Source organism: Contarinia nasturtii, unplaced genomic scaffold (assembly GCF_009176525.2).
Source record: "Contarinia nasturtii isolate CC-2019 unplaced genomic scaffold, AAFC_CNas_1.1 Cnas_scaffold_1435, whole genome shotgun sequence".
In the NCBI taxonomy this organism is placed as follows: Eukaryota; Metazoa; Arthropoda; class Insecta; order Diptera; family Cecidomyiidae; genus Contarinia; species Contarinia nasturtii.
The window spans coordinates 28865-55822 of NW_022198772.1; the positions used below are offsets into that span (position 1 = coordinate 28865).

At 34.0% G+C, this 26958-nt stretch overlaps 7 protein-coding genes and 1 non-coding gene across 9 annotated transcripts; 3 read left to right on the forward strand and 5 right to left on the reverse strand.

The window, feature by feature from the left end:
- Positions 1–325: 325 nt before the first annotated feature.
- Positions 326–1597, reverse strand: LOC116346165 (probable alpha-aspartyl dipeptidase). Its single transcript, XM_031776099.1, has 5 exons — positions 1384–1597; positions 1223–1320; positions 911–1166; positions 614–832; positions 326–547 (listed from the first exon to the last, which is right to left on the reverse strand). Exons 1-5 carry the CDS (start codon positions 1560–1562, stop codon positions 490–492), a joined length of 810 nt encoding a protein of 269 aa, XP_031631959.1. The 5' UTR covers positions 1563–1597; the 3' UTR covers positions 326–489.
- Positions 1384–6946, reverse strand: LOC116346164 (chondroitin sulfate glucuronyltransferase). Its single transcript, XM_031776098.1, has 11 exons — positions 5730–6946; positions 5472–5568; positions 4773–4925; positions 4377–4622; positions 4211–4304; positions 4073–4148; positions 3833–4013; positions 3490–3609; positions 2887–3084; positions 1703–2803; positions 1384–1501 (listed from the first exon to the last, which is right to left on the reverse strand). The coding sequence occupies exons 1-10, from the start codon at positions 6479–6481 to the stop codon at positions 2315–2317; spliced, it is 2406 nt and encodes an 801-aa protein (XP_031631958.1). The 5' UTR covers positions 6482–6946; the 3' UTR covers positions 1384–1501; positions 1703–2314.
- Positions 6947–7472: 526 nt separating this feature from the next.
- Positions 7473–11395, forward strand: LOC116346152 (actin-related protein 2). 2 transcript variants are annotated; one of them, XM_031776082.1, is made up of 9 exons: positions 7473–7520; positions 7904–8014; positions 8166–8180; positions 9711–9926; positions 9996–10205; positions 10287–10436; positions 10501–10678; positions 10766–10866; positions 10929–11395. In XM_031776082.1, exons 1-9 carry the CDS (start codon positions 7473–7475, stop codon positions 11094–11096), a joined length of 1197 nt encoding a protein of 398 aa, XP_031631942.1. In that variant the 3' UTR covers positions 11097–11395. The 2 variants fall into 2 exon arrangements, with proteins under 2 accessions (XP_031631942.1, XP_031631943.1); XM_031776083.1 differs by lacking the exon at positions 8166–8180 and having other exon boundaries at positions 10929–11096.
- Positions 11396–12213: 818 nt separating this feature from the next.
- LOC116346153 (NIF3-like protein 1) lies at positions 12214–14016 on the reverse strand. The gene is made up of 4 exons (XM_031776084.1): positions 13791–14016; positions 13600–13731; positions 12983–13362; positions 12214–12564 (listed from the first exon to the last, which is right to left on the reverse strand). Exons 1-4 carry the CDS (start codon positions 13952–13954, stop codon positions 12377–12379), a joined length of 864 nt encoding a protein of 287 aa, XP_031631944.1. The 5' UTR covers positions 13955–14016; the 3' UTR covers positions 12214–12376.
- A 290-nt stretch (positions 14017–14306) lies between these two features.
- LOC116346133 (seipin) lies at positions 14307–16773 on the forward strand. The gene is made up of 3 exons (XM_031776054.1): positions 14307–14962; positions 15321–15808; positions 15891–16773. The coding sequence occupies exons 1-3, from the start codon at positions 14688–14690 to the stop codon at positions 16202–16204; spliced, it is 1077 nt and encodes a 358-aa protein (XP_031631914.1). The 5' UTR covers positions 14307–14687; the 3' UTR covers positions 16205–16773.
- Positions 16774–19295: 2522 nt separating this feature from the next.
- LOC116346135 (perlucin-like) lies at positions 19296–21976 on the forward strand. The gene is made up of 6 exons (XM_031776056.1): positions 19296–19452; positions 19550–19894; positions 19932–20813; positions 20871–20938; positions 21091–21199; positions 21381–21976. Exons 3-6 carry the CDS (start codon positions 20768–20770, stop codon positions 21623–21625), a joined length of 468 nt encoding a protein of 155 aa, XP_031631916.1. The 5' UTR covers positions 19296–19452; positions 19550–19894; positions 19932–20767; the 3' UTR covers positions 21626–21976.
- Positions 21977–22275: 299 nt separating this feature from the next.
- Trnay-gua lies at positions 22276–22364 on the reverse strand. Its single transcript is given in 2 exon segments — positions 22276–22311; positions 22328–22364. It is a non-coding gene; the product is annotated as a tRNA-Tyr (tRNA).
- Positions 22365–25575: 3211 nt separating this feature from the next.
- On the reverse strand, positions 25576–26936 carry LOC116346188 (sialin-like). The gene is made up of 4 exons (XM_031776126.1): positions 26835–26936; positions 26374–26761; positions 25984–26222; positions 25576–25923 (listed from the first exon to the last, which is right to left on the reverse strand). Exons 2-4 carry the CDS (start codon positions 26654–26656, stop codon positions 25744–25746), a joined length of 702 nt encoding a protein of 233 aa, XP_031631986.1. The 5' UTR covers positions 26657–26761; positions 26835–26936; the 3' UTR covers positions 25576–25743.
- Positions 26937–26958: the final 22 nt, after the last annotated feature.

Here is a 26958-nt window from a genome sequence, read left to right on the forward strand (position 1 = left end):
ACGTACGACGTACAGATTAACATAAACCATGCTCAAAACGGCCTGATTCGGGTTCGCTGACCTCAGAAACGTCCAGAAAACATGTTTCTGAAGTTTTCAAAATTTTGACCGATTACAATACTTTTCACCTTACACTATGTGTGCGGAAAAGTAAAATGAATTCAGCAGTGAGTGCTCGATACTGTGTTATGTTATAGACTCCAAATCATCAAAAATGTATCCGATTCGCAATCCACGCACCGTTTAATCTTACTCATTCGAAATTAATATTTAATCATAGACATTAAATATTTGAACAAAAAAATCATTAAACTTCGTACAAAAGTATAGTCCAAGTAAATTTTCCCATGTAAATTTATTTTCAAATTTTTATTTCACATTTTGTGTTTAATTTGGCCAAAAGAAAATCAAATAATATCCCATTCAATGGTAGAAAATTGCTTTCGATTGTAGTATGTGTGATGTTTTAATTGGTGAATGATTTTGTTTTCATTTCTCCAAGAGGAAGCTCAAATCGGATTCAGGTTGATATTCGCGTGATTCGGTGCTGAAAAATAAATTAATTTGCTTTACATATTCTCTCTTTTTTGTAATTTCTTTTTTCTGTACTTACCGAGTAAACAAGCGAGCATTAGCGATGCCTTTAAGAGTTGCTTTATTGTCATCGACTGCAAGCAGTGTACCTTCAGGTAAGCCCAATACTGCTGCTTCATTAATTATGTGAAACTCTTTGATGCGATCCTCACGGGTTTCACCTTTATGCGTACTATTTTTGTCTGCATCAATGTAGTGCGGATTTATATTGAATGGCACCAAATTTAATGCATCAAATCTAAAAGTTTCGATTTAATTATTTAAAAAAAGATAAAATATGACTGCTCTTCGAAAGAGATTTGAAAAAGTAGCTTACGATGGTGGATAAATGATAGGCATATCGTTGGTAGTTTGAATAGAACGAGTTGCCACGTTCGAACCAGCTGATGAACCCATGTATGCCATGCCATCTTCAAGTACACGCTTGTGAATCAATTCTACCAAATTTAAATCGTACAATTTTTTTAGCAAAACAAATGAATTTCCGCCGCCGATGTAAATGCATTGCGCCGCTTTGATGGCTTCAACCGGATCGTCAAATGTGTGCAATCCCTTGACTGACGTCTGAAGCTCTGTGTATCAAAATAAAACATTACAATTGGCTCATTGGAACTCATGAGAAACTCACCAAATGTGGCAATAGCATCAGCCATCATCTTGGTGTATCCATCGTAGTCTCCATTTACTTTGGCATACGGAACGAAAATAACCTCACTCACATTATTTCTAATTGAAGTTAAAAAAATCATTAAAAGAATTATGTTTTATTTCGAGAAAAAAAATCCGTACCTTTTGAAGAATTCGATGAGATATGGTTTTTGTTGTTGCATTATTTCATATCCATGCACCATGGTTGATGATAGTAACATCAGTTGTCGTCTAACCATCGTCACCGGCAATGTTTGCACTGAATAAATCGAACAAAAGCAAATTAGTAATATTTCACCGTAATACATTTTGGTGACCATTTCCAATGCAACGGAATCGAAGAGTGACTTTAAACTTTGGTATGGCAATGGACATAGTTCAAGTTGTTTTTTTCTTATCAATAATAAGTTATCGTTATATAAAAATGTATTGCTTTGATAAAATATATTCAAACACTTACTGCGTATTCAAAAGAAAATCTACAATTTTAACGGTTTATCGCTTGGTGATTATTTTCATTTGCCCTTCTAATTTCTTTGTTTATTCTCAATGAGTTATCTGATTAAATGCACGCAATTTAGATAACACATAGCGAAACAAATCGTTGACGAGAAAAGTCATTTAAATGATTGTAACGTTGCCAGCGCCATCTGATCCAATACGAGAATGACAGCAGTGCCGGTTCAGGCAACACTGATAACATGCATGTTACAAATAAAATCCAATTCTAATGTACAATTTCGATGAAAAAAAACTTTGTTTTGTTATATATTCGTAAAACACACTTTATTCTACTTTGGCAATTCTCCTATAATCCAAAAGACCCTTAAAATGTCCTAATGAGATTAATCAAAATTTGTGATGAATTTTTGAGTAGATTATTTATATTAAACAAAATAAAAACGTCTTTTCGAAAATAATACCCTCTTTTCTGAACGAAATACATTTTGGAAACTATTTTTAGAGAAGGTAAGCTAATAAATGAGCATTTTGAACTTAGTCATGACCCAAACAATCTCGATTCAAGAAAAACTGTTAAGTTTTTCTCGCTGTAAATACAGAATTGGCTTCTTCATTTATTTTGATATTTTATGATTGAATCGCCGATTTGTTTCCGCGATGCAATTCGCAGACACTTTGAACTTTGATCGGTGTCCCATAGTTCACACTGTGGAATTGTGTTTGTTGCGTTTAGATAATTTTTAATCGTTCGTCCAAGACGTAAATTCGGTTCAATGGCACGCATCACATGAATGCCAGACTTTGATTTTATGAATAAATCCAAAATATTCATGATCGTTTGATCCTCACGAAGTAAAATACTTTCAATATGATTGTCGGAACGTGCAATTGGTACTTGAGATTCCATTGCTTTTCGTACGGTGACATAGTCTCGACTGTAGAATGATATGACATCGGAGTTTGTACGATCAAAATAACCAGCACTTTGGCTTACATCGCATGTATCACACTCTCGACATAAGTTCGTGTATTTGCATGGATAATTGACAAAACCAATCGGACTGAACACTTGGAATCCTTGAATCGTACTCATTCGAACCTGAAAAGAGGGAAAATTGGGCATTTTTTTAAATTGAAAACTATAAAATTGACCATACGTCGGATGGAGGGAACTATACGTACTCTATTCAAAACATCTGGCTTGAATGACATGCTGTTTGAACAAAGCAATACCAAACTTTCCAAGCCAATTTTGCGAAGCGCCAAATCGGTCACAACCAAACTAAGAATCTCTTCGCTGCCATACATCGAACTGAACATTGACGTTGAATGACTTCCACGGAACATATTTGAAAATTTCTCGGGTAACCGTACTGATACCTATAAAAACCCATATAATTCATTTGCGGAGTAATTTTGACGGTGGCGGGACTGTGCGGAGTTTGGCGGAGATGACATACAAACTCTGTGTGTACGAGGGTAACAGCACTTCTATGTGTATCATTCTTACGTAGATGATTAGTAACTTAGCTGTGTGTACGGCTACTAAGATGTTCGATTGGACAAAATAAATCTATGAACAGCAAAGAATGCTGTTACACTCGTACACACAACATTTGCATGCTATCTCCGCCGAACTCCGCACAGTCCCGTCATCGACAAAATTACTCCGCAAATGAGTTATATGGGAAGAGACGTTACTCTGATTGTCACATCAAATGTCCGAGACACCATGTATCGATTGGGCTTCGAGACACCAAAGTATCAAAAAAAGTATTGACTAACCCATGCAATGCGGGACCCATCGTTTTTGTACTTCTCTGACAATTGTAATGCCATCGTTTTCAAATCGGCAAACACATCGTTTTCGGCTTTACTCGGTGAATTGGCTTGGTATAAGAGTACCTTGATTTTTCAAAAAAAAAAAAAATATTTTTTCTTGATCAATAAAAGGGCAATGTTGTTGCAATGTTGTTGCAAATGTGTGACGATTATTTTGCTCTTAAACTATACATATTTGATTTTCATTATATGTTTCCATTACTTCCATTACGTTCCATTACATATTGATTAATTCCCATTATTTCCATTCTTTTCTTTGTGATTAACCCTAGGCAAGGTCACATACCATCATTAAAAATGTATTATCCTGATGTTCCATGCATGTTTTTTCATACTGTGCAATAAAATCGAGTGTCTCTTTGGTTTGATGTTCGAATGTTGGTAGTAACAATGCCACTCTTGTACTTTCCGTCACATACGGCGATGGGACGATCTCAACTCGACCTAATGGCTTCACAGCTTCAAAACTAAATCATATGTTTGCGTTAAAGTTCCCATTTTTAAAAATTAATTCGAAAATTGATACCTTTTCACAATAATTTTTTCATTCCCTTCATGCTTTTCACTGAACATCAAGTGTAGTTGATAGTCCATTCCACGAACTGGATCGAAAGTAATTAAATAAATAAAAATAATTTATTTATAAATAATTCAATTAATTTACCTGGATCGAATCGACGGTAAATTGAATGCAAATCCGTGTAGATCAAATTCGGATAGATTTTTTTCGCCTCAATCAATGTTCGACTTAAGACACGCTGAAAATACAAAATATCATTTTTTTTATGTATCATACGCTGTTAAGCACCAAAGATCTGTCTAAATCTTACTTTTATATCTTCTTGATCGATTCGTGATAGTAGTCCAATGTTTTGTTCGGAATTGGGCATAATTTGGTGTGTTTCGTTCATCAGTGACCAGGTCCGAAGGTCATATCTCGTATCTGGCTTGCTGGGTGGCGGAACTCCAAGTGGCCACCGTACTTGGAGAATATCATTCGATATGCTTCCATTCATTATTTGCCTCACGGCATCGTCTAATTGCTGACTTTCTGCGTGAATTGCTTCTAAATTCAACTATTAAACAGATTTGGTTTAATACTTTTCTTATAAATATATCAGACCTTAACGCTTAACTCAACTGCTGCTACTTATACTTCGACCAGCTATTGTTTGACAGCAAATAGCAGCAGTTGGGCAGTCTTTTATTTGGGACCCTTTAAATACCTTTGAAAAATACGAATGAAGTACGTAAAAATCTTCGGCCGTCTTAACTGGATGGACCATTGAAGCATTGTTGAACGATGGATCGCTGTACAAAAAGTGCAAATCTCTGTATAGTTTGTACGTGTGCAAACGATAATTCGGAAATTGTATGCCCTGTAAATAAAGTTCAACGAAACGTGTTAATTAGTTAACGGCAATTACTCAATTTTTGTATAATATATAGATTTAAAGAGAATAGCAGAAGAAAGAAAAATAAAGAAGTTATCTATTTCAATATTAATTACAATAAAGAGGTATAGAAAGAAAAAAGTGACGACTGGAGCATCGCCAAGGTTGTAATTATTAAATCACACATTCAGCACGATTCAATTGCATGTGTTTGGCATGTCGTTATTCACCGAAGTATTCATTGTATCGTTGATAATTGAACAAAATTATTAAAACATGTATTATCCCGGAATTTGTAGAAAAAAAAAAACAGATTTTTGAAGGTTCGAGAAATAATCAAGACCGATCTTAATATGCAAGTGTCTGAAAAATACAAATTTCCTCATCGTTCTTCGAATTTTCGTTATTATTCCCCTTTGACTCCTAATTCTTGAAAATTCCAGTTTAATTGAAGCCAAATTCAATGCAAAATAAAAACATCCGTAACACAGTAGGTAAGTAAGTAATAGGCACTCTTTTCCCATGGATTACCTGAAAACTTTGTTGGCACCCGGAAATTTTGCTGGAGTATTTAATGCATCGTCCAATATTCAAACTGTCTGAGTTAGTGGCGGCATTCCGAACGCACCTACGTGATAAAAATGGTGAAAAAATTACATTGGTACTCAAAAAAGTCATGAAATCATTGCTTATATCAAATTGATATTATCAATATCTGTTTTGAAATCATCCCCTGAAAATTTGCGAAAAAAGTCGAAAATAATTCGAACATAAATGATAAAAACATACCAATCCAAATTGGATCGAATCTTCCGAATGAGACTGCTGCTCAGAATAATGCCAGCATTTAAATCGCAGTAATCTCGTTCCTTTTCCATCATCCGGCTGTGTTCATCGCTATCAACAATATCGCTTGCATCTCTCTTATGTCCAATATACACATCAAAGCTGATACTAATATGATTCAATTGTTTCAGCAATCGTCTTGCATTCACATACGTTGTGTCGGTGGCCAATAGAAAGAAATCATAATCGTCTAAATAATTGTCGGCGATATATTTCAGTATATGAAATGGTTTTAAATGATCGCGTACATCCGTAAAACCGACAATATTCTTCAATTTAAAATTGGTTCGTACATTGTCGGCCGCATTTATAAAATACTTGATTTTATCAACATGATGGGCTGTGGTGCGATTGAATGCCGTGGCCAACGAATTAATATGACGTTGATTGGTTAGAACGCCGATAAACAATTTTTCTCGTATTCCCAGTTCCGATGAATAATATCGCGGTCGAATGATATTTTTGGCCGTTTTTTTCGCTGTCATTGGTTTATTGACGAGATTTAAACGTGGCTCAAAATCATCATCTTGTGCCATCATCTTTGGTGCATCACCGTTGAACGATTCCGGACATTCTTGTTCGGTTATCTCCCATGCATTGTCGGGCAAACATATCGTCAATATCAAACCGACCACGAAACCAATGAAAAAGAAATGATTCCGATTCAATTGCATTAAACGCATAAATTGCCTCATTTTTCACTTCTACTCCAGTAAATTATAACCAATTTTTTTTTCTATTCAACTTTTTTTTCGGTTTGACAAAATATGCCACTGTTCCTCATCTCAATGCAGTCATATTTTTCAGTGTTTAATTTGCTTTGTTTACACCAAAAAAAAAAATGATCACTTTGAATATCAAAAATAAATTATTCTAAAAATGTGGACCGGAAGACACACTATGGAATAATACCAAATTTTATCGCAACATTCAAGGAATCACAGTCAATGTGGCATGAAATTTGTTTTTCACACGATACAAGATAGTTTTTATTTAATCAATGTCAAACTAATACTCAAGATCACTAGCATATCCAGTGATTATTTATGCACCAAATTAGAACACTTCAAATGATCGACTCATTTCAAATGTGCATCACTTTATTTCCATCTTCAAAAGACATTCAACCGAAAATTACATAGAAATTCTTTCATAATTCAAAAATGTTTGCATTTTTATTCAAAATATGATTTGTTTGGGTTGTTTTTATTTACGTAAAAAAAAATTCGACGAAAAAAAGCAGAACATTGAAATACAAGTGTTGCCAAAGTCAAACGAACCGATGTATGTGTGCGTTATTGAAACGAATGGAAACAAAATGTCAAAGCATTGAGTGGTATTACTTGAGTGAAACTCATACACAAGCACGTATGTGTGTATCTCTTCACCGGTTGTGTTTTGACACATAGAATCTTTTCCAATGGTGCTGTCTCTTTCTGGCAATCGCCGCTTCGACCATCGAACGCTGTTGGAACGAATGAGAAAGTTACATTAAATAATACCAAGCGCTATGTGTGCGTGTATGTGAGTGTAAATTCTGTGAAGTGGTGACAAATAGAGTTGAATCAAAGGCAACTGGAAACCACCGAATAAATACATTTTTTTCTGCTCTCAATGATTTAATTCGATTGAATTAAAAAATAGTTTGTGTTTGCAAAGTGTGTATCGATATAAAAAATTTAAAAAATGGATAGTAAAGGACGGAATGTAATCGTGTGTGACAATGGCACTGGCGTACGTATAATTTCAAACAATTTTTTCCTCTCCCACAGATTGGAAGAAAAAAAATGGTTGCATTCACTGAATTGTTGTAATGTTATGGGATGGGCCCAATGCGATGATATCACAATACAAGATAAACATCCATCTAGCCGATCGTTTACGCGTCGAAAATAAGTTTTTCCACTTGAAACATAAAATAAAATTGTTTCGACGATATGTCCATAATATGACGGTGGTTCCATAAAAAGAGTTACAAATTTGGGTCACTGCACCTGTCAAACAACTTGTATTGTGTATATTGAACAACGCAATATTGTTATGATTCATGTCCGCGATTTGATTCGATAACGGCGAACATTCATCTAATTTGTGTTTTGTGTGTTTGTTTTCTGCAGTTCGTGAAATGTGGCTATGCGGGCAGTAATTTTCCGGCGCATATATTCCCATCGATGGTTGGTCGTCCGATTTTGCGAGCGGCTAATAAAATCGGTGACATCGAAGTCGAGGTTTGTATTTCAAATTCCACTCCATTCATTTATTACAATTATATTTTGTTTTTCGATTTCTGATTAGTTTTTAAAAATATATTCAAATTAGACACAGAAAACAAAAAAATTTAAAGAAACAAACTAAAATTCCCCAATTTATATTTTACAGAATTTACATGTCGATGTAAGTTTTTATATTCCTTTCCTTGCGTCATCAACACAAAATTACCAATCTCATCAAAATGAAAAAAAAGAAACGATTTTTTTTCTTCTTTTGAAAAATGAAGACGCACCGAAACGCAATCAGAATAACATACAATACACACAATCTAACTAGTACAGAATCGGATCGCATCAAAATTTTTCACACAAAAAATCATTTTTTTTTATTTTTGCTTAATTTTCTAAATTGTTTTCGTTTGTGGTGAATCTTTTTTTGGCATTGTGGCTTGCGTATGTTTTTCTGGCAAAGAGTTTTTAACATTTTTTTATGCATTCGGATTGGTTGCTCGCAGTTTTGTTTGTTTATTTGTTTCGATTTTATGTTGCGTGTGGTTTTTTCTTTAAGTTTTTTTAGTGATTGAATAGCTGCAGGGTTATTGTAGGCACTCTTTGGTGGGACAAAATATTTTATTTTGGTTCTCTTTTAGTTTATGTTCTTGTTTGCACATTGAGATCTGACAACCAGACATTGTACTGAAGTAGCCGGTTTAAATCTATGGTTTGCTAGTAGAAATACATCATCTAGCAGAGCTGCGTGAGAGAGAGATGTCATCTTTTGGTCAGAGCGAGACAGCGAGTGCCAAAATACCAAAAATTACCAGGCTCTTACATTTTTAACCGAAAAAACAAAAAAAATGAAAGAAACAAAATAGTGGCTTGGTTTTTTCGGTGATTTTTAATGTCCGACTAGGATTGCTTATCAGTGCTTTTGGTATTTTGGTACCAATTCGCCTCTGGATGAGATCACACTGAAAATCCGTACTCTCCTCTTCCACTCCCATATAATATGGCAACTATGGCTAGACGATGAGCTATTTCAGATAGTTGGTACAATTTTCATCTTAAAAATTGTCCAGCAAAGTACAATGTCTGTGTACAAAAACGGAAAAGGTGTCATTTATTTGATTTTCTTTTGTGATGTGTTCTTTTGATGTAAAATTCATGAGATTTATTGTTGTATAATGTTTTTATGCACGATTTGTTTGTGTTTGAGTTTGTTATTGTTCTGTTTGGTTCTTAATTTATCTATACACTTTACACACACATTCTCTGATAAGCTTATATCATACGCTGATTGTTTTTCTTCTTCCCTTTTTGGTTTTTGTAATTCGATTTCTAATACGAGTCGTTGCGATGGAGATATGGATCTGTTTGGCACAAATGGATTTTTTTCTCATGTATCGAATGAGGACAGTGTCCTTAGGAAAAGAGTGGCCTCTCTATTCACGAATATAGCAAATCTAATTACGTAGCCATTGTATGCAACAAAGAAGATCTATTATTCCCCATCACATCGACTCATATGTGTGTTTTTGTTTGTCCACTAAATTCTTGTGTTTTATGTGTTGTGATCAGCCCAGAACCGTTTCTCTTTACCAATAATAATGTTTTAGCTACAATTTATACTTTCCTCTTAGTCCGCTTGTGATTAGTGGGAAAAATATGTGCATTAAAATTGATTTGGTGTCATTTTTATTATTTGAAAATTTAGGATTTAATGGTTGGAGATGAGGCGTCCAAATTGCGAGCCATGCTCGAGGTGTCGTACCCAATGGAGAATGGTATCGTACGAAATTGGGAAGATATGTGTAATGTATGGGACTATACATTTGGCCCAAAGAAAATGAACATCGATCCAAAAAATACAAAAATTCTACTCACCGAACCACCAATGAATCCATTGAGAAATCGAGAGAAAATGATTGAGGTAAACCAATGTGACAACATTTTCCTTCAAATTTAAATATTTAAATAATAATTTCTCGGTTCAATTTAGGTGATGTTTGAAAAATATGGCTTTGATTCAACGTACATTGCCATTCAAGCGGTGCTCACACTATATGCTCAAGGTTTAATTTCTGGTGTGGTCATCGATTCGGGCGACGGTGTCACCCATATTTGTCCAGTTTATGAAGAGTTTACATTGCCACATTTGACACGACGTCTCGATATCGCCGGCCGTGATATCACACGTTATTTGATCAAAGTAAGGAACTTTTTATTCGGCACACCTAGTGGCGTGGAAATTGTATTTTCTCTTTCTAAAGAAAATCTAATTTTAATTTAGTTGCTGCTGTTGCGCGGATACGCTTTTAACCATACGGCCGATTTTGAAACGGTGCGAATGATGAAAGAGAAATTGTGTTACATTGGCTATGACATCGAACAAGAACAACGACTGGCATTGGAAACAACGGTTTTGGTTGAATCCCATACGGTATACAACTTTTTTGCTTAATTGAAAATTCGCGATTGTGAAATTGAAAATTAAAAATTTGCAGTTGCCCGACGGTCGAGTGATTAAAGTTGGTGGCGAACGATTTGAGGCGCCCGAAGCACTGTTCCAACCACATTTAATCAATGTTGAAGGTCAAGGCATTGCTGAACTCGTATTTAATACAATTCAAACAGCCGACATTGACATGCGACCGGAATTATACAAACATATCGTTCTATCGGGTTAGTGTCACCAAGGGAAAAATTGACTGATTTTGCTTCAATTCAAAAACTTTTCATTAAAAAAAAATTGATTTATTCTTTCAACAGGTGGTTCAACGATGTATCCAGGCCTGCCGAGTCGATTAGAGCGTGAAATCAAACAATTGTACTTGGAACGTGTCCTAAAAAATGACATCGAAAAATTATCGGTAAGATGGAATATTGATTTCAATCGTAACACAACTAATTCGCCTATTTCAATTTCATGTAGAAATTCAAAATACGAATCGAAGATCCGCCGACGCGTAAGGATATGGTTTTCATTGGTGGTGCTGTGTTGGCCGATGTACGAAAAGATCGTGATTCATTCTGGTTGTCAAAGCAAGAGTACGAGGAGCAGGGCTTGAATATACTGAATAAACTAACTCTACGATCATAATTGTCACCGTTTGTTTTTTTCTAACGCTTAGCATTAAGTGAATTAGATAAGAAAATAATAAATTTATTCATATAGAAAACTATTTCCAAATGAGAAGATAAGATTGTCAGCAATAACTATATTAATTGAGACGCATCGAAAATACACGATACACTATGAATATTATAAGGTTTAAGACTTTACTATCGTGATGTTTCATGTTTTTTCTTCTACTTCTGCCAAAAATTCAGGCTCATCGACAATATTCTCTCAAGTATTCAAACAAATTAAATAAATATTGAACATTCTATGACAGTGCATTTGTAAAACTATTCTTTGAACCTCTACTGATACTCGTAGATTGGGCGGTTGAAAATTATAATTTAAGTCAACTTTTGAGTGTAAATAACGAGAAATACCGAAATAGGTGTGCGGAAAAATAAAAATTCGATTTTCCGAATTTTCAAGGGTTTTTCCGGATTTTTCACACTTACTGCCCCCAATTGAAGACTGTCATCAGTTGTCCAGAATTGTAAATTGACGTAAAAACTTCAATTTATAGAAATATTAAATTTTTTGAGGATATTTTCCAAAAAAAAAACAGCCAAAACTAATTCGAAATAATTGGTAAAAAAATTTAAAAACAATCGAACAAAATTTCGTAAATTATTTTTCAACTATTTTCAATTTTTTTTAAATTTTTCATTCAATTTTTTAATGATTCAATTGAAAAACTGAAAAAGAATTGATTTTAAAATTCCATCTCTAGACGGTTTAATGCAGTAGAGGGTTGACAAAGAAAATCCATTAAAAAATCGTAAAAAATATTACCGGAGACTGAAAATTGGTTGAAAAGCAAGTGCTTTTAAAGTAAAAGTAAAGTTCGGAAAAGGTTCAATATGCCAATTTTTTCCAGATTGTAGCCAATTCTCCAGACGCTGAAAATTGAAGACAATTTGTGTCTGTAACAATTAAATCTATATAATCTAATATCAATATTGTAAGATGAATTGAATTATTGAATTATTGTATAAAAAGATGTCATTAAGCAATGCAAACTAATTTTGCGTAAAATTGAGAATAAATAAAATCGATTAATTAAAAACAGCATTATGAAATGTAAAAAAAAGTCATGCTCTAATATAATTCTGCATTTGTAATAATTAGATTTAATACATATATTAACACGCTCTTCCGAATATTTTTTTTTATTTTTATATTTTATTGACGAAAAAAATGCAATTTCTACTTTGTTTCATGAAAGCTTGGAATACAAATTTAGATGTATTAAACGGGTCTATTTAATATGTAACCAACGGGTCGGCATCCGATTCACTGAGCTGGATTTCGATACTGCTGTCATCGAGCAGATTGGCCAATGTATCCTTGAACTCGGTTAAGTATCCACGTTCTGAATTGCTGTGATTGCACAGAATTACGCTGACATTGTTGTGAATCGCTTCGAGGACATCGTGATGGGACATTTCACCTGTAACGACAGATCGAATACATTTTTTGAAATAGTTTTTTTGGGTATTTAAAAGAATGATTTTTGACATTTGGAAGAATACAAGACAGATAGACTGTCATTCAATGGCTACTTGATACTTCTACCAATGCCATTAGTCTAGTGTCGCAATTCTATGTTTTTTCACCTCTGTCAACTCTGAAAAAATACGCATAACCCCTGGTAGTTTGATCTAGGCCCGACTCTTTGTGAAATATAATCTGATGCGAATGCATTTTTTATTCATTGAGCTCAATCATACCACGTGTAATTTTTCAGAGTCTGTGTTCTTTGATTTTTCCACAAACCCACTGTGTGCAGTAAAGTATTTCATGTTTGCTAACAAACAACTTATGAAACACCAAACAGTATTTTTTACGTCAAAAAATTCCATACTCACCCGAAATATACAAATCGGCTTGTACACCCTTTAATACCGAGCTACCGCTGCCAGGGCACACCGCAAACGAATTCACGGTAGAATTCAGTGTCTTATTAACACCGATTGCAACTTGAACGGTTCTAATTCCTGTATGCTTTTTAACGCGTTCAATCGAATCGGCCAATGTAATTGGAGTGTTCGATTCAACCTGAGCAACACGGCCACAGCCGATGTTACTATTTTCAGCCGATGGTAATATAATATGAGATTCTTTATGTGGCAATGCTTTTGCCAACCAATCACCAATCGCACCGCGATTATTATCCCATGATGTATGTGGTGAATAAAGAGCAATCCGATTCTCCAAACATACCGAAACCAATCGCGTTTTCCATGACCTATAGAAAGACAATTTGGAACGAACACCATTATACCAGTACACTCAATTGACAATATACCTTACCCACAATTAGAGCTGTTATTGCCACCGGAGAAGTGCCCACTCTTATTCCAAGTCATTTTTCGAGTTGAGCACAAGAAAAAATAGTACTTACAAGAAAAAATTCCACGCTCCGGCGATGCCTATAACAGCTCTTGGTGAGTGGAAAAGTAAAAAAGTGCAAAACAAACCATACTTTTGTGTGATGGTCTTCAGTCCGGAGAAAATTGGTGGATGATACGAGATGATTAAATCGGTTTTCTTTTCCACAGCTTCGTGCAGCACTTTTTCCGTTAAATCATTGGTTAAGAATATCTTCTGTATTGGCCTATACATGAATAGAAATAAATATAATAAAAAGAGCCGAATTGAAAATGTTAACCTTACTTTGGTGTTGCCGGTTCAATCAAAAGACCGACATTGTCCCAGCTTTCGGCTGTTTTGACATCGGCAAAGCCATTCAATTTTTGCACAATTTCTCCCAATGAATTCACCATATTTGTTGTAGAAAATCCTCTTGCTATCAAATGTTTAATAATTTTTTCAGACATAGCCAACAATTTTCCGTCACCGTTGATTGGTATATTTCGAAGTCAGATGTTCATTTTCGAACATCGAGTGTCAAATACACACAGTGAATTTAAAAGTTAATCGGTTAAATGACTTGCAATTTTGAATCATACATTTTTTCAGACTGATGTCATCGAATTTTAATGATTTTTATTTAAAAATGCCATAAAAACCTTTGAAATGAAAAAAAAAACAAGTAATTTTTTTATAAAATTACAGCAATGAACCAAACGTAAACAAACAATATTATTTCGTTTTTCGAACTGTCATTCGATGTGTCAGCACTCTCTGTCACTCGTGCGAAACAGACAAAAACAAAACAAACCCATAAACATATTGTGGTTAGTTTGTGCGTGCAGTCGATTGTATAAGGCATAGAAAGTGAAAAAAAAATTAAATTCATCTGTTAGTCATGTGTTGACAAAGTCTCGCGCCAATTGAGATTTAATACTGACCTTTGAACATACACAAATTGCCAAACATTGATTAGTTAGCATTATTCCATTCCGTCGATTCGATAACAAATGTGAACTTCAAAAATTCTCAAGTTTATTTGTGCACACTTGTTATCAATTGTGGGATTTTTTCGTGTTATTTTTTTTGGAGATTGACACGAATCGTCTGATTCAATACGAATAATATTTATTTAGTCTAAAATTGGTTGGCAAACAGATCGGTTTGAAAAGTTTGTTTATCTGTGGGGGAGCATTTAAAATGGGTTTAATAACAATGATTTTGGCGTTGCCGTTTGAGATGTTGCGCGGTTACATAATTCAGCCAGTTGTGGATCGGACACACAACACCTACGATGACTATCGAAATCGCACCAAACAAGGAGTGATAACAACACGCGAGGTAATGATTAAATTGGCGATTCTTGCATTTGCCGCAGCTATTATCATCTGGATGGCAGTTTTCATGTACATTGCATTCTACTACACATACATGCCATCGATCGCACATGTACGACCTGTTTACATGCAATTTAAGTAAGATATCTTTTGGTTAATCACCGAATAGTAAACACCTGCCCACAAAAAAAAAACATTTCGAGGCACCATTGGCTCTTTTCAGTCGATTGGAACCAGAAAAATCGAGTAAAAAGAAATTTGTTTTTATAAACAAATGTTTTTCTGGTGATAAATGAACCTATACTGCTGGAGGGTTAAAGAGCATTTGTTCGTTTATATTTTTAATAAATAAAACCATCCGTCGCCATAATAAAATCAAATGAACAGTTACGATTACAAATGTAAACGAGCTCCTGACACTGAAAAATCTCCGGCTCTATATGATGCTCTCTTTGTTCAATTTGCTTAAAACTAAAAGAATCTTTTCTTTCCCAAGGACTTGTGAAGAAATCATTGGACCGTGTTCGTTTCCCCAGGCGCATGTTTTATTGACCCGAAAACAGCAATTGCTTATGGTTGGTCAACCGTATCGTATATCAGTGAATATCTATATGCCTGAATCCGAACAAAATTTGCGCTTGGGAATGTTTATGGTGTGCGCTGAAATGCGAGATCAACGAACTCGATTGCGAAATCATGCGTGCCGTTCGGCAATGCTACATTACCGTTCCCATTTGGCACGTACAATATCAACATTGGTGATGAGTCCGCTCATTATATTTGGTATCAAAGAAGAAACACAACAAATACCCGTTGAAGTATTTTCAAGCTACGAAGATGATCAAGAAAATCCGGTCACCGATGTTTTTGTCGAAATTCAATCGAAACAAATTCAATTCTATTCGGTTACACTGCACATTATCGCACATTTCACTGGATTACGTTATATTATGTTTCATTGGCCAATACTCTCTGCTTCAATAGGTAAGAGCTAATTGGACTTTTCCAGTGTGAGGGAAGAGTATTTGATTTTGTTGTTTACTATATGAATTTTATCGATTTCCAGGTATTGGAGCGAATCTGTTCTTCATAATGACGGTCAGTCTATTGAGCTGGTACCATTGGTCGGATTCCGTATGGATGGAGGAGACACGTAAACGTATTCGTGATCGTGCCGAAGAAAGTCGCCGAAAACGTGCCGAGGTTATGTCCGCATCATCTATTGGAGAGAAAACATTCGATGACGACGAAGACATAAGCATTCTAGAAGAGAAACCCATGCAATTCGACGATGACAGTGATATTGAAGAATTAACCGGTTTCAGCGAAAGTGAGATACGCCAACGCAAACCACAACTCAGTGAAACAGCTTCCAGCTAAATCAATCACAATTTATCAATAAGCATAAACTATTTGAGATAATTTAATCACACAGCCAAACAATGAATAAGAAAATAGTTTACAGAGAATTAATATAATATCGTTAGAAGGCTATTCGCTGTAACATATATAATTCACGTAATGCAATCGAATATTGCATTTAATTGATAGTTAAACAAATGCCATATTGAACCGTTTTAAGAGGTTAATACGATTTATTATTAGAGCAGCTTGTACATTCGAAGTACATACATCACTTAAAGCAAAAAAAAAAAAAACTTACCAATTAATACCAAATAGAATCTTCGATTTTATCAATTGATTCTGACTAAACGCAATGTTTTTAATTCGAATAATTAAAGAAAATGTGAAGCATACACACGCCATACAAATATGGCAAGATTCCAAAGATGAACATTTAAAAGAACCAAATACTCTCTTAACACACACAAAAAAGACGATTTTACAAAGAATTTATCGTGTGATCGATATCATTCCGATTTTGAAATGAAAAATAAAGAAAACTCGAAACAAATATTTTATCGTCAACCATTCGACGATGTTTATAATTTTTGCATTTTATTTAAATTAAATTGATGAACAGGTTAATGTCAACATTTTTGATTAAATAAAATATTTAATTGAAAAACTAATGACCACCGAAAAAGATGAGCGGACAAATAATCATATTAAAAAGATGTTTTTCGTTAGAAGAAGAACGGTGTAGTCTTCGATAAATGATTGAATTTTTTCACGATTTAGAGATCTCTGAATACTGGGTACTCTCCTGACCTGGTGCAAATACCTTTGCAGCATGAGTCACTTCGGTTGATGTCACACTGGCAATAGCGTTAAAAAAGAATCAGAAAGCACGTATTTGTTAATAGTCACTCGAATGACAGCAAATATTTTCAAGTTTTTTATACCAACCCCCGAGCCAGTTGCATCCATTTCATCCGACACAGGAAGCTCTGTAATCTCAGGCAAGACTTGTGTAATTTGTCTTGAAGCAACAAGCGATGTGCTCCTTTCGTGTGGGCATTTTAAATATTGTTTAAAATGCTTTGAAATGGAGCAAAAAATATTTTAACGAAAAAGTGATTTAATACGAGTTTATTTTTTCGTGACGAATTTATGTCCGAAATATCAAAGAAAATAATTCCTTATAAAATTTGGTCATATTTTCCCCAAGAAAAATATTTTATATTCGGGAAATTATGGCCAAAAATCCAGAGAAACTATTTCCAGTTCGATTTGGACAGAATTTCCCGGGGAAAATATTACCAAACTGGTGGGGAATTTATATCCAAAACTTAATGGCTACAATTTCCCCATACATTTTTTTGAAAATCTGAGAAATTATGACCGAAATTAGGGGAAATTGTGGCCGGGGAAGATATGTCCTGTAGCCAAATCTTATAGGAAAGTAAAAAAAAGTCACTTTCATCTGAAAACCAGAGATTAGAATAATCAACTTTAAACCGATTTTATGATTCATTTTTCAGACAACGAAGAATTTATTGATTGTTGTGACAATGCATTTTGGTGTTACACATTTCAGATTTTCATTTACGTCTCTGGGGAGGGAGTTAGCGTGAATATGCAAACATAACGTTACCAACACCATCAATGACATGATATTTAAAAAAAAAATGCTAGAAATGTCTTATTTTGCGCCTTGGAAAATTCCGTTTATCAATTGAAAAATTCATTTGCGAAATAAATGTTCAGAACAAAAATGTGTTGAATTGTGTAGTAAACAATATTTCATTCGATTTGAATAGAAAATGACACTATGCGGAAGCAAAAATGCGATTTAATTATAATAAATATACATAAATTCTTTCGTCAATAAGTTTGACATTAAAAAAGCATTATTGAGGAAACATCTGAATAATGAAGTTCTTCGAAACGTAAAAACACATCAAAATAATGCAAATGTTTCGAATAAAGAGTCTTACAGGAGTAAGACGAACTTTTCCGCACGGTGGTATTTGCGTATTTTATTAAGCAAGTTCAAAATAATATTTGTTCGATTTTTCAAGCCTTTCAAGCGGCGTAAAGTTCGAGACCAAAAAAACTCAACTTTGGCATCGAAATATTCTTTTATTTAATAACAGAAGTACTCGAGAAAAGATTTTTCACACTTTCATGATGAACCCATTTGTACGACATTTGAAAGTATTTCATTTTCTAACAAAACACTATAAAAAAATATGTCTGACGTTAATTTTGCCATAAAAATTATTTTTGAAACACTTTTCATAACTAACTATACTACCTTAATGGCGTGAAAATTTGTACAGGTTATTTTTTTCACAAAAAAATAACATTTGGAGGGTTTGGAGAAATTTCAACCAAAATTAAGAGTACCTCCCATACAAAATATTCGTTTTTGAGCCGAAAATTGAAAATTTTGTATGGGAGGTACCCCTAATTTTAATTCAAATCTCTTCAAACTTTCAGAATGTTATTTTTTTGTGTAAAAAATAGTCTGTGCAAAGTTTCACGTCATTAAGGTAGCATACAGGCATGGCTCCCATACAAAAATTCAATTTTTCGAGATTTTTTCAAGGAAACTGTATCAAAAATTGATTGTATCTCAAAAATAACCTCGGATTCGGTTTTCTCGTGTCAAAAAACCCCCCAATACATATTTTTGAGTGTTTAAGTCTACATTAAGTATGAGTTTTGGACGAAAATTGGACTCTTTTTCATAGGTATCACTCCAGGCATGAAATTCTTTTCCATCAACCAAAGTCGCTCAAAATCTGATGATTTCTATTCCTGGGGACCCCCAATCATCCCGTGAAGTCAGATTTCAAATAACTTTTCTGGGTGGTGAGAAAATCGATGGACAAATTTTGCGTACGGGACAACGTACGACGTACGACGTGGAACAGACCCACAACAACCATGCAAAAAACGGCCTGATTCGGGTTCTCTGACCTCAGAAACGTCCAGAAAACATGTTTTTGAAGTTTCGTAAATTTTGACCTATTGCAATACTTTCCCCTTTCACACTAGGTGTGTGCGGAAAAGTAATAAAGGGCCAACATTGCCTATATAAACGTAACCCAATCGAGAGAAATTATTAGTAAGCAGTGAGTTATCAACTCTTCTCGATAATAATTATTAACTTAAATTGTTCAAATTGGACGTTTTCTTGAAACGTCAATCATTTTGCTGAAAACATGTTGGGCCGAAATGTTTTTATACTATTTTTCATTGGAGTCGTATTTTGTGGGGTAAATTAATACGTTTTAAATATTAAGATATCCATTTCAATTAATTTTTTTCACATCACTTTTCTGTTTATTTGGTTTTTTTCACTTTTTCCCACAGCTCATTACTGATGTGATCGCCGTTGGTGGTACTGGTCTAGTCAAAAAAGGATTGAAAACTGTACGCAAAGCTATTAATCCAACAGACAAGGAGCTTGAAGACAAGATGTATGAATTGGAAGGAAGAGGCGGCAGTTTTAGTACCTGGCGTGCAAATAGAATTCAGGACAAACTCGATAAACGTGAGAGCAAAGCGATAGACAATCGTTATTGGCAGGCTCGAGTTAATTACAATCGATCATGAATACGCGAATATAATAATAAATGACAACAGACCAAATCTCTAAAAATCAAATTGGTCAAATAAAGATGATGGAAGATGAGAAATTAAATGATTTGAATTATGGTCCATATATTTGTCCTTTCTCATTGTCCCCCTTAAGGTTTGAGAGTAATTTTACCTCCGGCGGTGGTAATCGAGTCAATTTTATTAATTAGGCCCATTCTGATGAACCATACCATGAAGAATGGGCAGTGCATGGAATGAAATGCTCAAAAATTAAGTGATGCTAATTGTGGTGCACAGGGGGTATGCACGGATAACCCCCTAAATTCTTCGTACAAATTTCTTTCAATTCAGGGTTTTTCATTGGCTCCCTTAAGTTTTGAACATGCCCATGAATGGTGCTAAGTATCATTTTATTTCCAAACGAAATGATTTCAAAGCCTTGATTTTCCACAAAAAAAAACTGAATAAATAAATAATTCAAATAAAGACTGAAGGAACCAGCAATTCAATACAAATTTCAATACAATCTAAACGTCTTCAACCTTTTTTTTATCGCTGTTCAAATGACCCTGACTAAGATATTTCGAGAACTTCGATCGATTCCATCGAAATGAATGCGATTAAATGTTGATTTGGTTCCTCTTTCTTAAAAAATGACCCATTTAATATTGTGAATGGTAAAGATACGTTCACATTTGCCACTGCGGCAATATGAAAGTCAGAATGCTTTCAAGCAGCACAACATCTGATCATCCGATGCTATTATTTATTCAATAAGAGAAAGGTAGAATATAAATAGATGTCTGTCCCCTCTCATTCTATGTCTTTGAATGTTTCTATATAAACTGCCGATTGTATCACATAAAATTCAGTTATTGAACTTAAGCCCGATATTATCAAACTTGAACTTTAAATTCAAAAATTTCGCAAACCAACTTTTTTCCACTCACCATTTGTGAATTAGTAAATTTTGAAACCAATTAATTGAAAATGAAGCTAAGCATTATTTCATGCATTTTGCTGTTCACCTTATTAAGTATGTGAGAAATTATTTAAAACAGAAAAAAACTTTTTAAATCTTTTATTATTGCAGCACCAATTTGGGGTCGCGTCCGGGAACAAAAAATTATAAAAAAATATCATCTTATAACTCTGGCAGAGGTAAATTAAAAGCATTTTCATCCATGTTTTTGAATGATAGAAGCTTCCAGAGTTTGAATCTTTAAAGTGCAATAAAATGATAAACAAGTGGTGTAGAACAAATTATGGTATGTGTCATCATAGAAAATAATAATAAGTATTTGAAATTATAGGTAAATTTCTACAAAGCCGTTGGATTTTGCCGTAGCATTGGTATGCATTTGGTTAGCATTTCATCAGAAGAAGAAAGCGAACGACTTACACAGCAAATTAAAATCGAAGGTAATTTTACGCGATTTTACTTTTCAGCACACCCAGTGTGAGAAAGATATTTTCTTCTTAAATGAAAATATAGTTCATATATAAATCAATGAAAGATGACATAGGAAACGATTGAAAAAGCTTTACTTTGATAACGTTCATCTAACTCAACTAATGTAAATCCATCAATTTTTAATAATAGGTCTTGAAGCGAACGATTTTTGGACATCGGGATCAAAATTGGCCGGCAATGGCACATGGGAGTGGGTGGGCATTGGTAAACCAGTCATATTTACTAATTGGTCAACAGGCGAACCATCCAATCCCGATGAACAATGCATAATCATTAAGGGCAATAGCGGTGATCCAAATGAGGCTCAAAAATGGAATGATGCTAGTTGCGATCAAAAATCACATTTTATTTGCGAAAAGTATGAAAGAAAGTGAATATTGTGAATATTTGTCGAATTCAATGAACTTAAAATATGATAGAATACAATTTTTTGATATGCAAATTCAAACTCTTCATTGAAATGTTTTATCTACTGGAGTTTGAGTTTCGTTAATTGATAAGTTGATAGAACAAAGCTATAGAAAACGGTAGATTTCATTTTTTGCACAGTTTGTTGACTGTCTTAAGATTTATGGAGACAGTTTGAGTGTAAGAAAACCGGTTAACAGCAAAAAATACACCGAATAAATAATATACGTTCGACGAACTATCGCTATGACTGATTTATAAAATTTTATTGAAACATTTCACAAACAAACACACTCAAAAAAAACATTGAATTGAAACATTTATTTATTTATATTCAAAAACGAGTTACCATTTTATCCGATTTTATCAAAACTGAATAAGGTGTAATTTTAATTTAAGTACATTTTCTTATGTACAAGTTTTTTATTATTAGTTTTTTGACTAATTACCAAATAAAAATACATTCTGCTTACATACAAGTGTGTGAGGAAAATAAAAAATGAGAAATAAAAAAGATTATATCAAATAACATGAGTTATCAATATTTTGTTGTTTGAAAATGCTATGTCGTTAAAAAAAAATCGTGAAAAAATCTGTTGGAGAAAAAAATGTAGTTTCCTTCGAATCGGAGTCGAACCGATGACAAATGGATTTCAAATGATATGCCACTACAGTCCACTGCTCTACCAACTGAGCTACCGAAGGTGTTAATCAACAAATGACGGGATCCAGTGTACAGATGTCCGAGTATTGATTAAATATCATGATATGAGTTTGATGAAACGAACTAAATTGTATGGATTGAGAATTTTTTTTATTATCTAATCTAAAGCATTTTTCATTAAAATATTCAAAAGAATTCAAGTTAATAAATAAAATGTTCTCAATCGTGTGTAATGGAAACTTGCTCGGTTTTAAATATTCTAGTGGTAAAAATGTCGTTCAAAATTATTTAGATTAGCAAATGAATAAATATTAATTGAGAACAAATGAAAAAAAGAAGAAAAAAGAATAATCCATTGAAATCGAACGCTGAACGTTTAGTGTCATACGCCGTGAATGCTTCCACTGTACCAAATCGATATTTGAATTTTAACAGGCGAAATGTTTATTTGTACAGATTCCATGCAAAATTGCCAATTGCGCGTATTAACTTCGGTATCATGATACTTGATACTCATTGTGATACGCCGTATCATAATCGACCTTGATACTTGATACTCATGTTCATACTCGTATTAAGATTGGTTTTAATAATATCTTGATAGAATATGAATGGGTCAGAATAAAAATCCGACTTGTACGCAGAGTTTATAAAAGTGGAACATGGAGTTTTTTTTACAAAAAACGCTGTGTTCCACTTTCAAAGACTCTGCGTACAAGTCGGATTTTTATTCTGACCCATTCATATCATCATGATATAAAATGTATTAAGATTCGGGTTTGGCACATCTATACTTGGATTTGACGTGAGTGGAAAATAAAACATCAGCAAAACCAATGAAAAATTGCTATTATACATTGAACTTATGTTGATTATTGAATTCAATTAATTTTCAAGTTGTTCTTCTTTGCATGGGACTTTCCATTGACTATTAAAGGCCAAACCGTTTACGGCTACACACCGAGGAGGAAATAATCGAGCTTGAAAAGTACTTCCGCCAATGGTCGAATGTCATGCAAATTACACGTTTATGGCCAGATATTGAGCAATTGTCAATTGCTGAGAATTCCATGAGTTCCACGCAAATTTTTCGCAATTTGAAATGTCTCGATTTAAAAGGGAATCCATTGAATTACTTTAATGAAGTGATTAAACTGGGCAACATAAAAACACTGCAAACACTCTACTGCATTGCCACTCATATTGAAACGAATCATTTGCCCGATTGCTGTGCATGGGATGAATATTTGGACATTTTCCCAAATCTTGAAGAATTGAATTTAAACGATAATCATTTAATTTACCAAGCAATGATATTTAATGAATTAGATAAACTTCCATCTCTTTCCAGAATATGGCCAACCGGATGACATTGTTGACAAGTCTCAAATTTTGTCACACTCAAACTAATCAATGGCAACACACATCAGGCAACTATTAAACGAATCTCACGTAATATAACGATATTGACACTTCAACAGTTGGTTGCCACATCAAAAGGCAACAACTGATTTGAAATACGTTGAGAATGAGAATAATATAGTCCTTGATATGAATAGTTTACACAAAACATTAGACTATTATTCGATCCAAGATGGCAACAGCGTGATTTCTGAATGGAAATGAATTCGGTATAATGGATGAAGTAATCAGCGAAAAGACTTGTAAACTTTTTTGTGATTTATTTAAATTCCTCAATAAAACAAGAACAAAACATTCGTTCAATTAACTTGGTTTTTGTTTAATTTGTTTAATGAATTCATACTTTTTTAGTATTTATAGTGATGGCATTGCTTACTTCAGTGTATTAGCAATTGAAATCTGAAGTATTCTTTTGTCAGAATAAAAAACCAATCTTTTCAAGAAGAAAAATTACAATAACAGTAAAAATAAAATGTCTTACATACGTAAGATGAACTTTTCCGCACTGTGATCCACAAAATTCATTTATAACTTATCTTTTACTTGAATTTGAACTCACGAAAACCTGAATCTGACATTAGTTTTGCGATACACATAATTTTTGACACACTTTTTATATAAAAATTACTTAAAATGGGAATTTTGGAATGGAATCAATCCTTGCATGACGACGTGAAACTTGACACAGGGTATTTTTTCACAAAAAGCCAACATTCTGGAAGTTTGAAAATATTCCAATACAATTTAGGGGTACTTCCCATACAAATAATTTTTGAACGACTTTACAATGCCTGTATGATTTCGTAATCATGTGAAAATTTGCAGATGTTTTTTTTCACAAAAAGCTAACATTCTGAAAGTTTGAAGAAATTTCAATACAATTGAGTATATACAAAATTTTCGATTTTGAGCAAAAAATCCAAAATTTTGTTCGGGAAGTACCCCTAATTTGCATTGAAACGAAGGGCAATCGCACTTTAAACACTGCAGTTGTGCTGCTCTCTGACATTTACAAGTTCAACCCTATGTAAAGACATTGCTTTCCTCTTCTTCTTCATTTACAAGAAGCATGTGCGTTATAGCAGCTTAACTTTGAGATACCAGGTGGCAGCACATCTGCGTGTTCGAAACCCAATACATTGCTTTAAATGGAGTGCGAGCAGAGCGTGCATTGAAATCTCTTCAAACCCTCGGAATATTATTTTTGTGTGATAAAAATAACCTGCGCAAAGTTTCAGGTCATTACGATATCATACAGGCATGGCTTCCATACAAAAATCCAATTTTTTTGGAATATTTGTATGAAAGGTGTGTCGAAATATATTTGTATCGCAAAACTAATGTCATATTCGATTTTCTCGTACCCAAAAACCCCCCAATACATATTTTTGGATGTTTAAGAATACATTAAATATCACTTTTGGGGGGAAAATTGAATTTTTCCCATGGATGGCCATGGGCATCACACCAGACATGGCACGTTACTCTATCAACCAAAGTCGCTCAAAATCTAATGGTATCTATTCCTTGGCACCCCCAATCATCCTGTGAAGTCAGGTTTTGAATTACTTTTCTGGTTCGAAAGTTATCGTGTTAACAAATTTTTGCGTACAGGGTACAGCGTACAGCATACAGCGTACAGCGTACAGGGTACCACGCACATACATTCGGACATCGAAAAAACGCTAGATTCGTGTTCCCTGGGTCCTAAAACACCCAGAAAACATGTTTTTTGGGGGTGTTAATTTTTCGACCGATTCCAATACTTTACCTTACACACTAGGTGTGTGCGGAAAAGTAAAATGAAACAGATTCACCAGTAGATAAAAATGCATCAATCAACAAACCTATTTCATAATTTATTTTTGAAATTTGGTCCAGCCTATGGAAAATTCGTTTAGTTCGCTTATGCTTCGGCACAAGCAAGTTGAATCAACAATCTTATTTTTAAGCATTTATAGGAACTGTTAAATTAAATTATGTTTCCGCAGTGGTATTCTAGCTTTCGGAACATCTCGAATGCAGTTTTTCTGATTTTTTATCAGCTTTTGATCCTTTATCTTGAATATTGTTCCATGGTTGAATCTCACCTGAACCCCAAACAAGGAAAGTAGATACACCTAATATTTTTGCCGAAAATGTTATCCAGAATACAGTTCGCCACTCCGATAGATAAGCCTATAATAAAGCAACTATTATTTTTATTATTAGTTCAATGGGAATATACGATTTTCTTACGTGTGGAGTCAAAAGAGCAACAGCATAGGTTGAAAATATTGATGTTGTTTTTGAAATTGTACCCATTAAACCAGCTAATGGTCCAACATAATTAGGTGCCAAATCCAATAAGTTATTACTTAATCCAGCTGTACTAAATCCAGCAAATCCCGTCGAAAGCACAAAAAACATCACAACAGTGAGCTCATCACAGCCAGCGTATGATGCACACATCAGAAAACATGCAGGAAATGCTGAGGCTACAGATTAAAAATTTCAAACCATTTTCAATCGGATTTTTTATGCCATTTTTCGGGTTTTTTATGACGTTTTTTGTTTGATCCATGTCCAACTTGTAAGCAGTCAATTAGCGACGTACCTAATACCTAGTACCATAGTTAAATGACGTACCTAATACGACGAATATTTTCCGAATTTTGGTGATACTAATGCCTTTTTTCTCAAGCATCCAATCTGACAAAAAACCGGCAAAAAGCGCAATGATAAGTTTCGCCACTTTGGGAACGGACGACGTGATGGCGTTTTTTGTTATGGAAATGTGCAGCACGTCATTCATATATTTTGGTAAATTGGCATTGTTTATATTGAACATCCAAACGCAAACTGATGCGTGGATTATATATGCAATCATTGGTTTACTCGTAAATATTTTGATCCATGGTGTAGACAACATATCTTTCCGATCTTTCTCCAAATGATTTATTTTTTCTTCAAGAAATTTCTTCTCCTCGTTGCCGATGAACGGATGATCTCGTGGATTGTCGTAACATAATAAAGCCTATGAAGAAAAAAAATAATTTACCGCAAGTTTATTCGAAATATTCCGCATTCTACGAATTCAAACAATTTACAAACAAAGTCCAATTTATTGTCGCGAATATTGCAAATGAATAGAACACATAATCCCATCGACCGGTGTAATATATTGAAAATCCGGCAAAATTTAATGAAATAATGCCCCCAAACTGTAAAATA

Bases quoted from the DNA above. Each gene is read 5' to 3' on its own strand.
- LOC116346165 (XM_031776099.1), bottom strand. From the start codon at position 1,562: ATGGTCACCAAAATGTATTACGGTGAAATATTACTAATTTGCTTTTGT. The intron at 1,167-1,222 runs GTGAGTTTCTCA...TTTGATACACAG, and splicing joins TGATGCTATTGCCACATTTG to AGCTTCAGACGTCAGTCAAG. The intron at 548-613 runs GTAAGTACAGAA...TTTATTTTTCAG, and splicing joins AATGCTCGCTTGTTTACTCG to CACCGAATCACGCGAATATC.
- LOC116346164 (XM_031776098.1), bottom strand. From the start codon at position 6,481: ATGAGGCAATTTATGCGTTTAATGCAATTGAATCGGAATCATTTCTTT. The intron at 4,623-4,772 runs GTATTTAAAGGG...TCTGTTTAATAG, and splicing joins TTCATTCGTATTTTTCAAAG to TTGAATTTAGAAGCAATTCA. The intron at 4,149-4,210 runs GTAAATTAATTG...CTTTCGATCCAG, and splicing joins TTACCGTCGATTCGATCCAG to TTCGTGGAATGGACTATCAA.
- LOC116346152 (XM_031776082.1), top strand. From the start codon at position 7,473: ATGGATAGTAAAGGACGGAATGTAATCGTGTGTGACAATGGCACTGGC. The intron at 10,437-10,500 runs GTATACAACTTT...AAAAATTTGCAG, and splicing joins TTTTGGTTGAATCCCATACG to TTGCCCGACGGTCGAGTGAT. The intron at 10,679-10,765 runs GTTAGTGTCACC...TTCTTTCAACAG, and splicing joins CAAACATATCGTTCTATCGG to GTGGTTCAACGATGTATCCA.
- LOC116346153 (XM_031776084.1), bottom strand. From the start codon at position 13,954: ATGTCTGAAAAAATTATTAAACATTTGATAGCAAGAGGATTTTCTACA. The intron at 13,732-13,790 runs GTAAGGTTAACA...ATTCATGTATAG, and splicing joins ATTGAACCGGCAACACCAAA to GCCAATACAGAAGATATTCT. The intron at 13,363-13,599 runs GTATGGTTTGTT...GTCTTTCTATAG, and splicing joins CTGAAGACCATCACACAAAA to GTCATGGAAAACGCGATTGG.
- LOC116346133 (XM_031776054.1), top strand. From the start codon at position 14,688: ATGGGTTTAATAACAATGATTTTGGCGTTGCCGTTTGAGATGTTGCGC. The intron at 14,963-15,320 runs GTAAGATATCTT...TTCTTTCCCAAG, and splicing joins CCTGTTTACATGCAATTTAA to GACTTGTGAAGAAATCATTG. The intron at 15,809-15,890 runs GTAAGAGCTAAT...ATCGATTTCCAG, and splicing joins AATACTCTCTGCTTCAATAG to GTATTGGAGCGAATCTGTTC.
- LOC116346135 (XM_031776056.1), top strand. From the start codon at position 20,768: ATGAAGCTAAGCATTATTTCATGCATTTTGCTGTTCACCTTATTAA. The intron at 20,814-20,870 runs GTATGTGAGAAA...TTATTATTGCAG, and splicing joins TTTGCTGTTCACCTTATTAA to CACCAATTTGGGGTCGCGTC. The intron at 21,200-21,380 runs GTAATTTTACGC...TTTTAATAATAG, and splicing joins ACAGCAAATTAAAATCGAAG to GTCTTGAAGCGAACGATTTT.
- LOC116346188 (XM_031776126.1), bottom strand. From the start codon at position 26,656: ATGTTGTCTACACCATGGATCAAAATATTTACGAGTAAACCAATGATT. The intron at 26,223-26,373 runs GTACGTCATTTA...TTTAATCTGTAG, and splicing joins GAAAATATTCGTCGTATTAG to CCTCAGCATTTCCTGCATGT. The intron at 25,924-25,983 runs GTAAGAAAATCG...GCTTTATTATAG, and splicing joins TTGCTCTTTTGACTCCACAC to GCTTATCTATCGGAGTGGCG.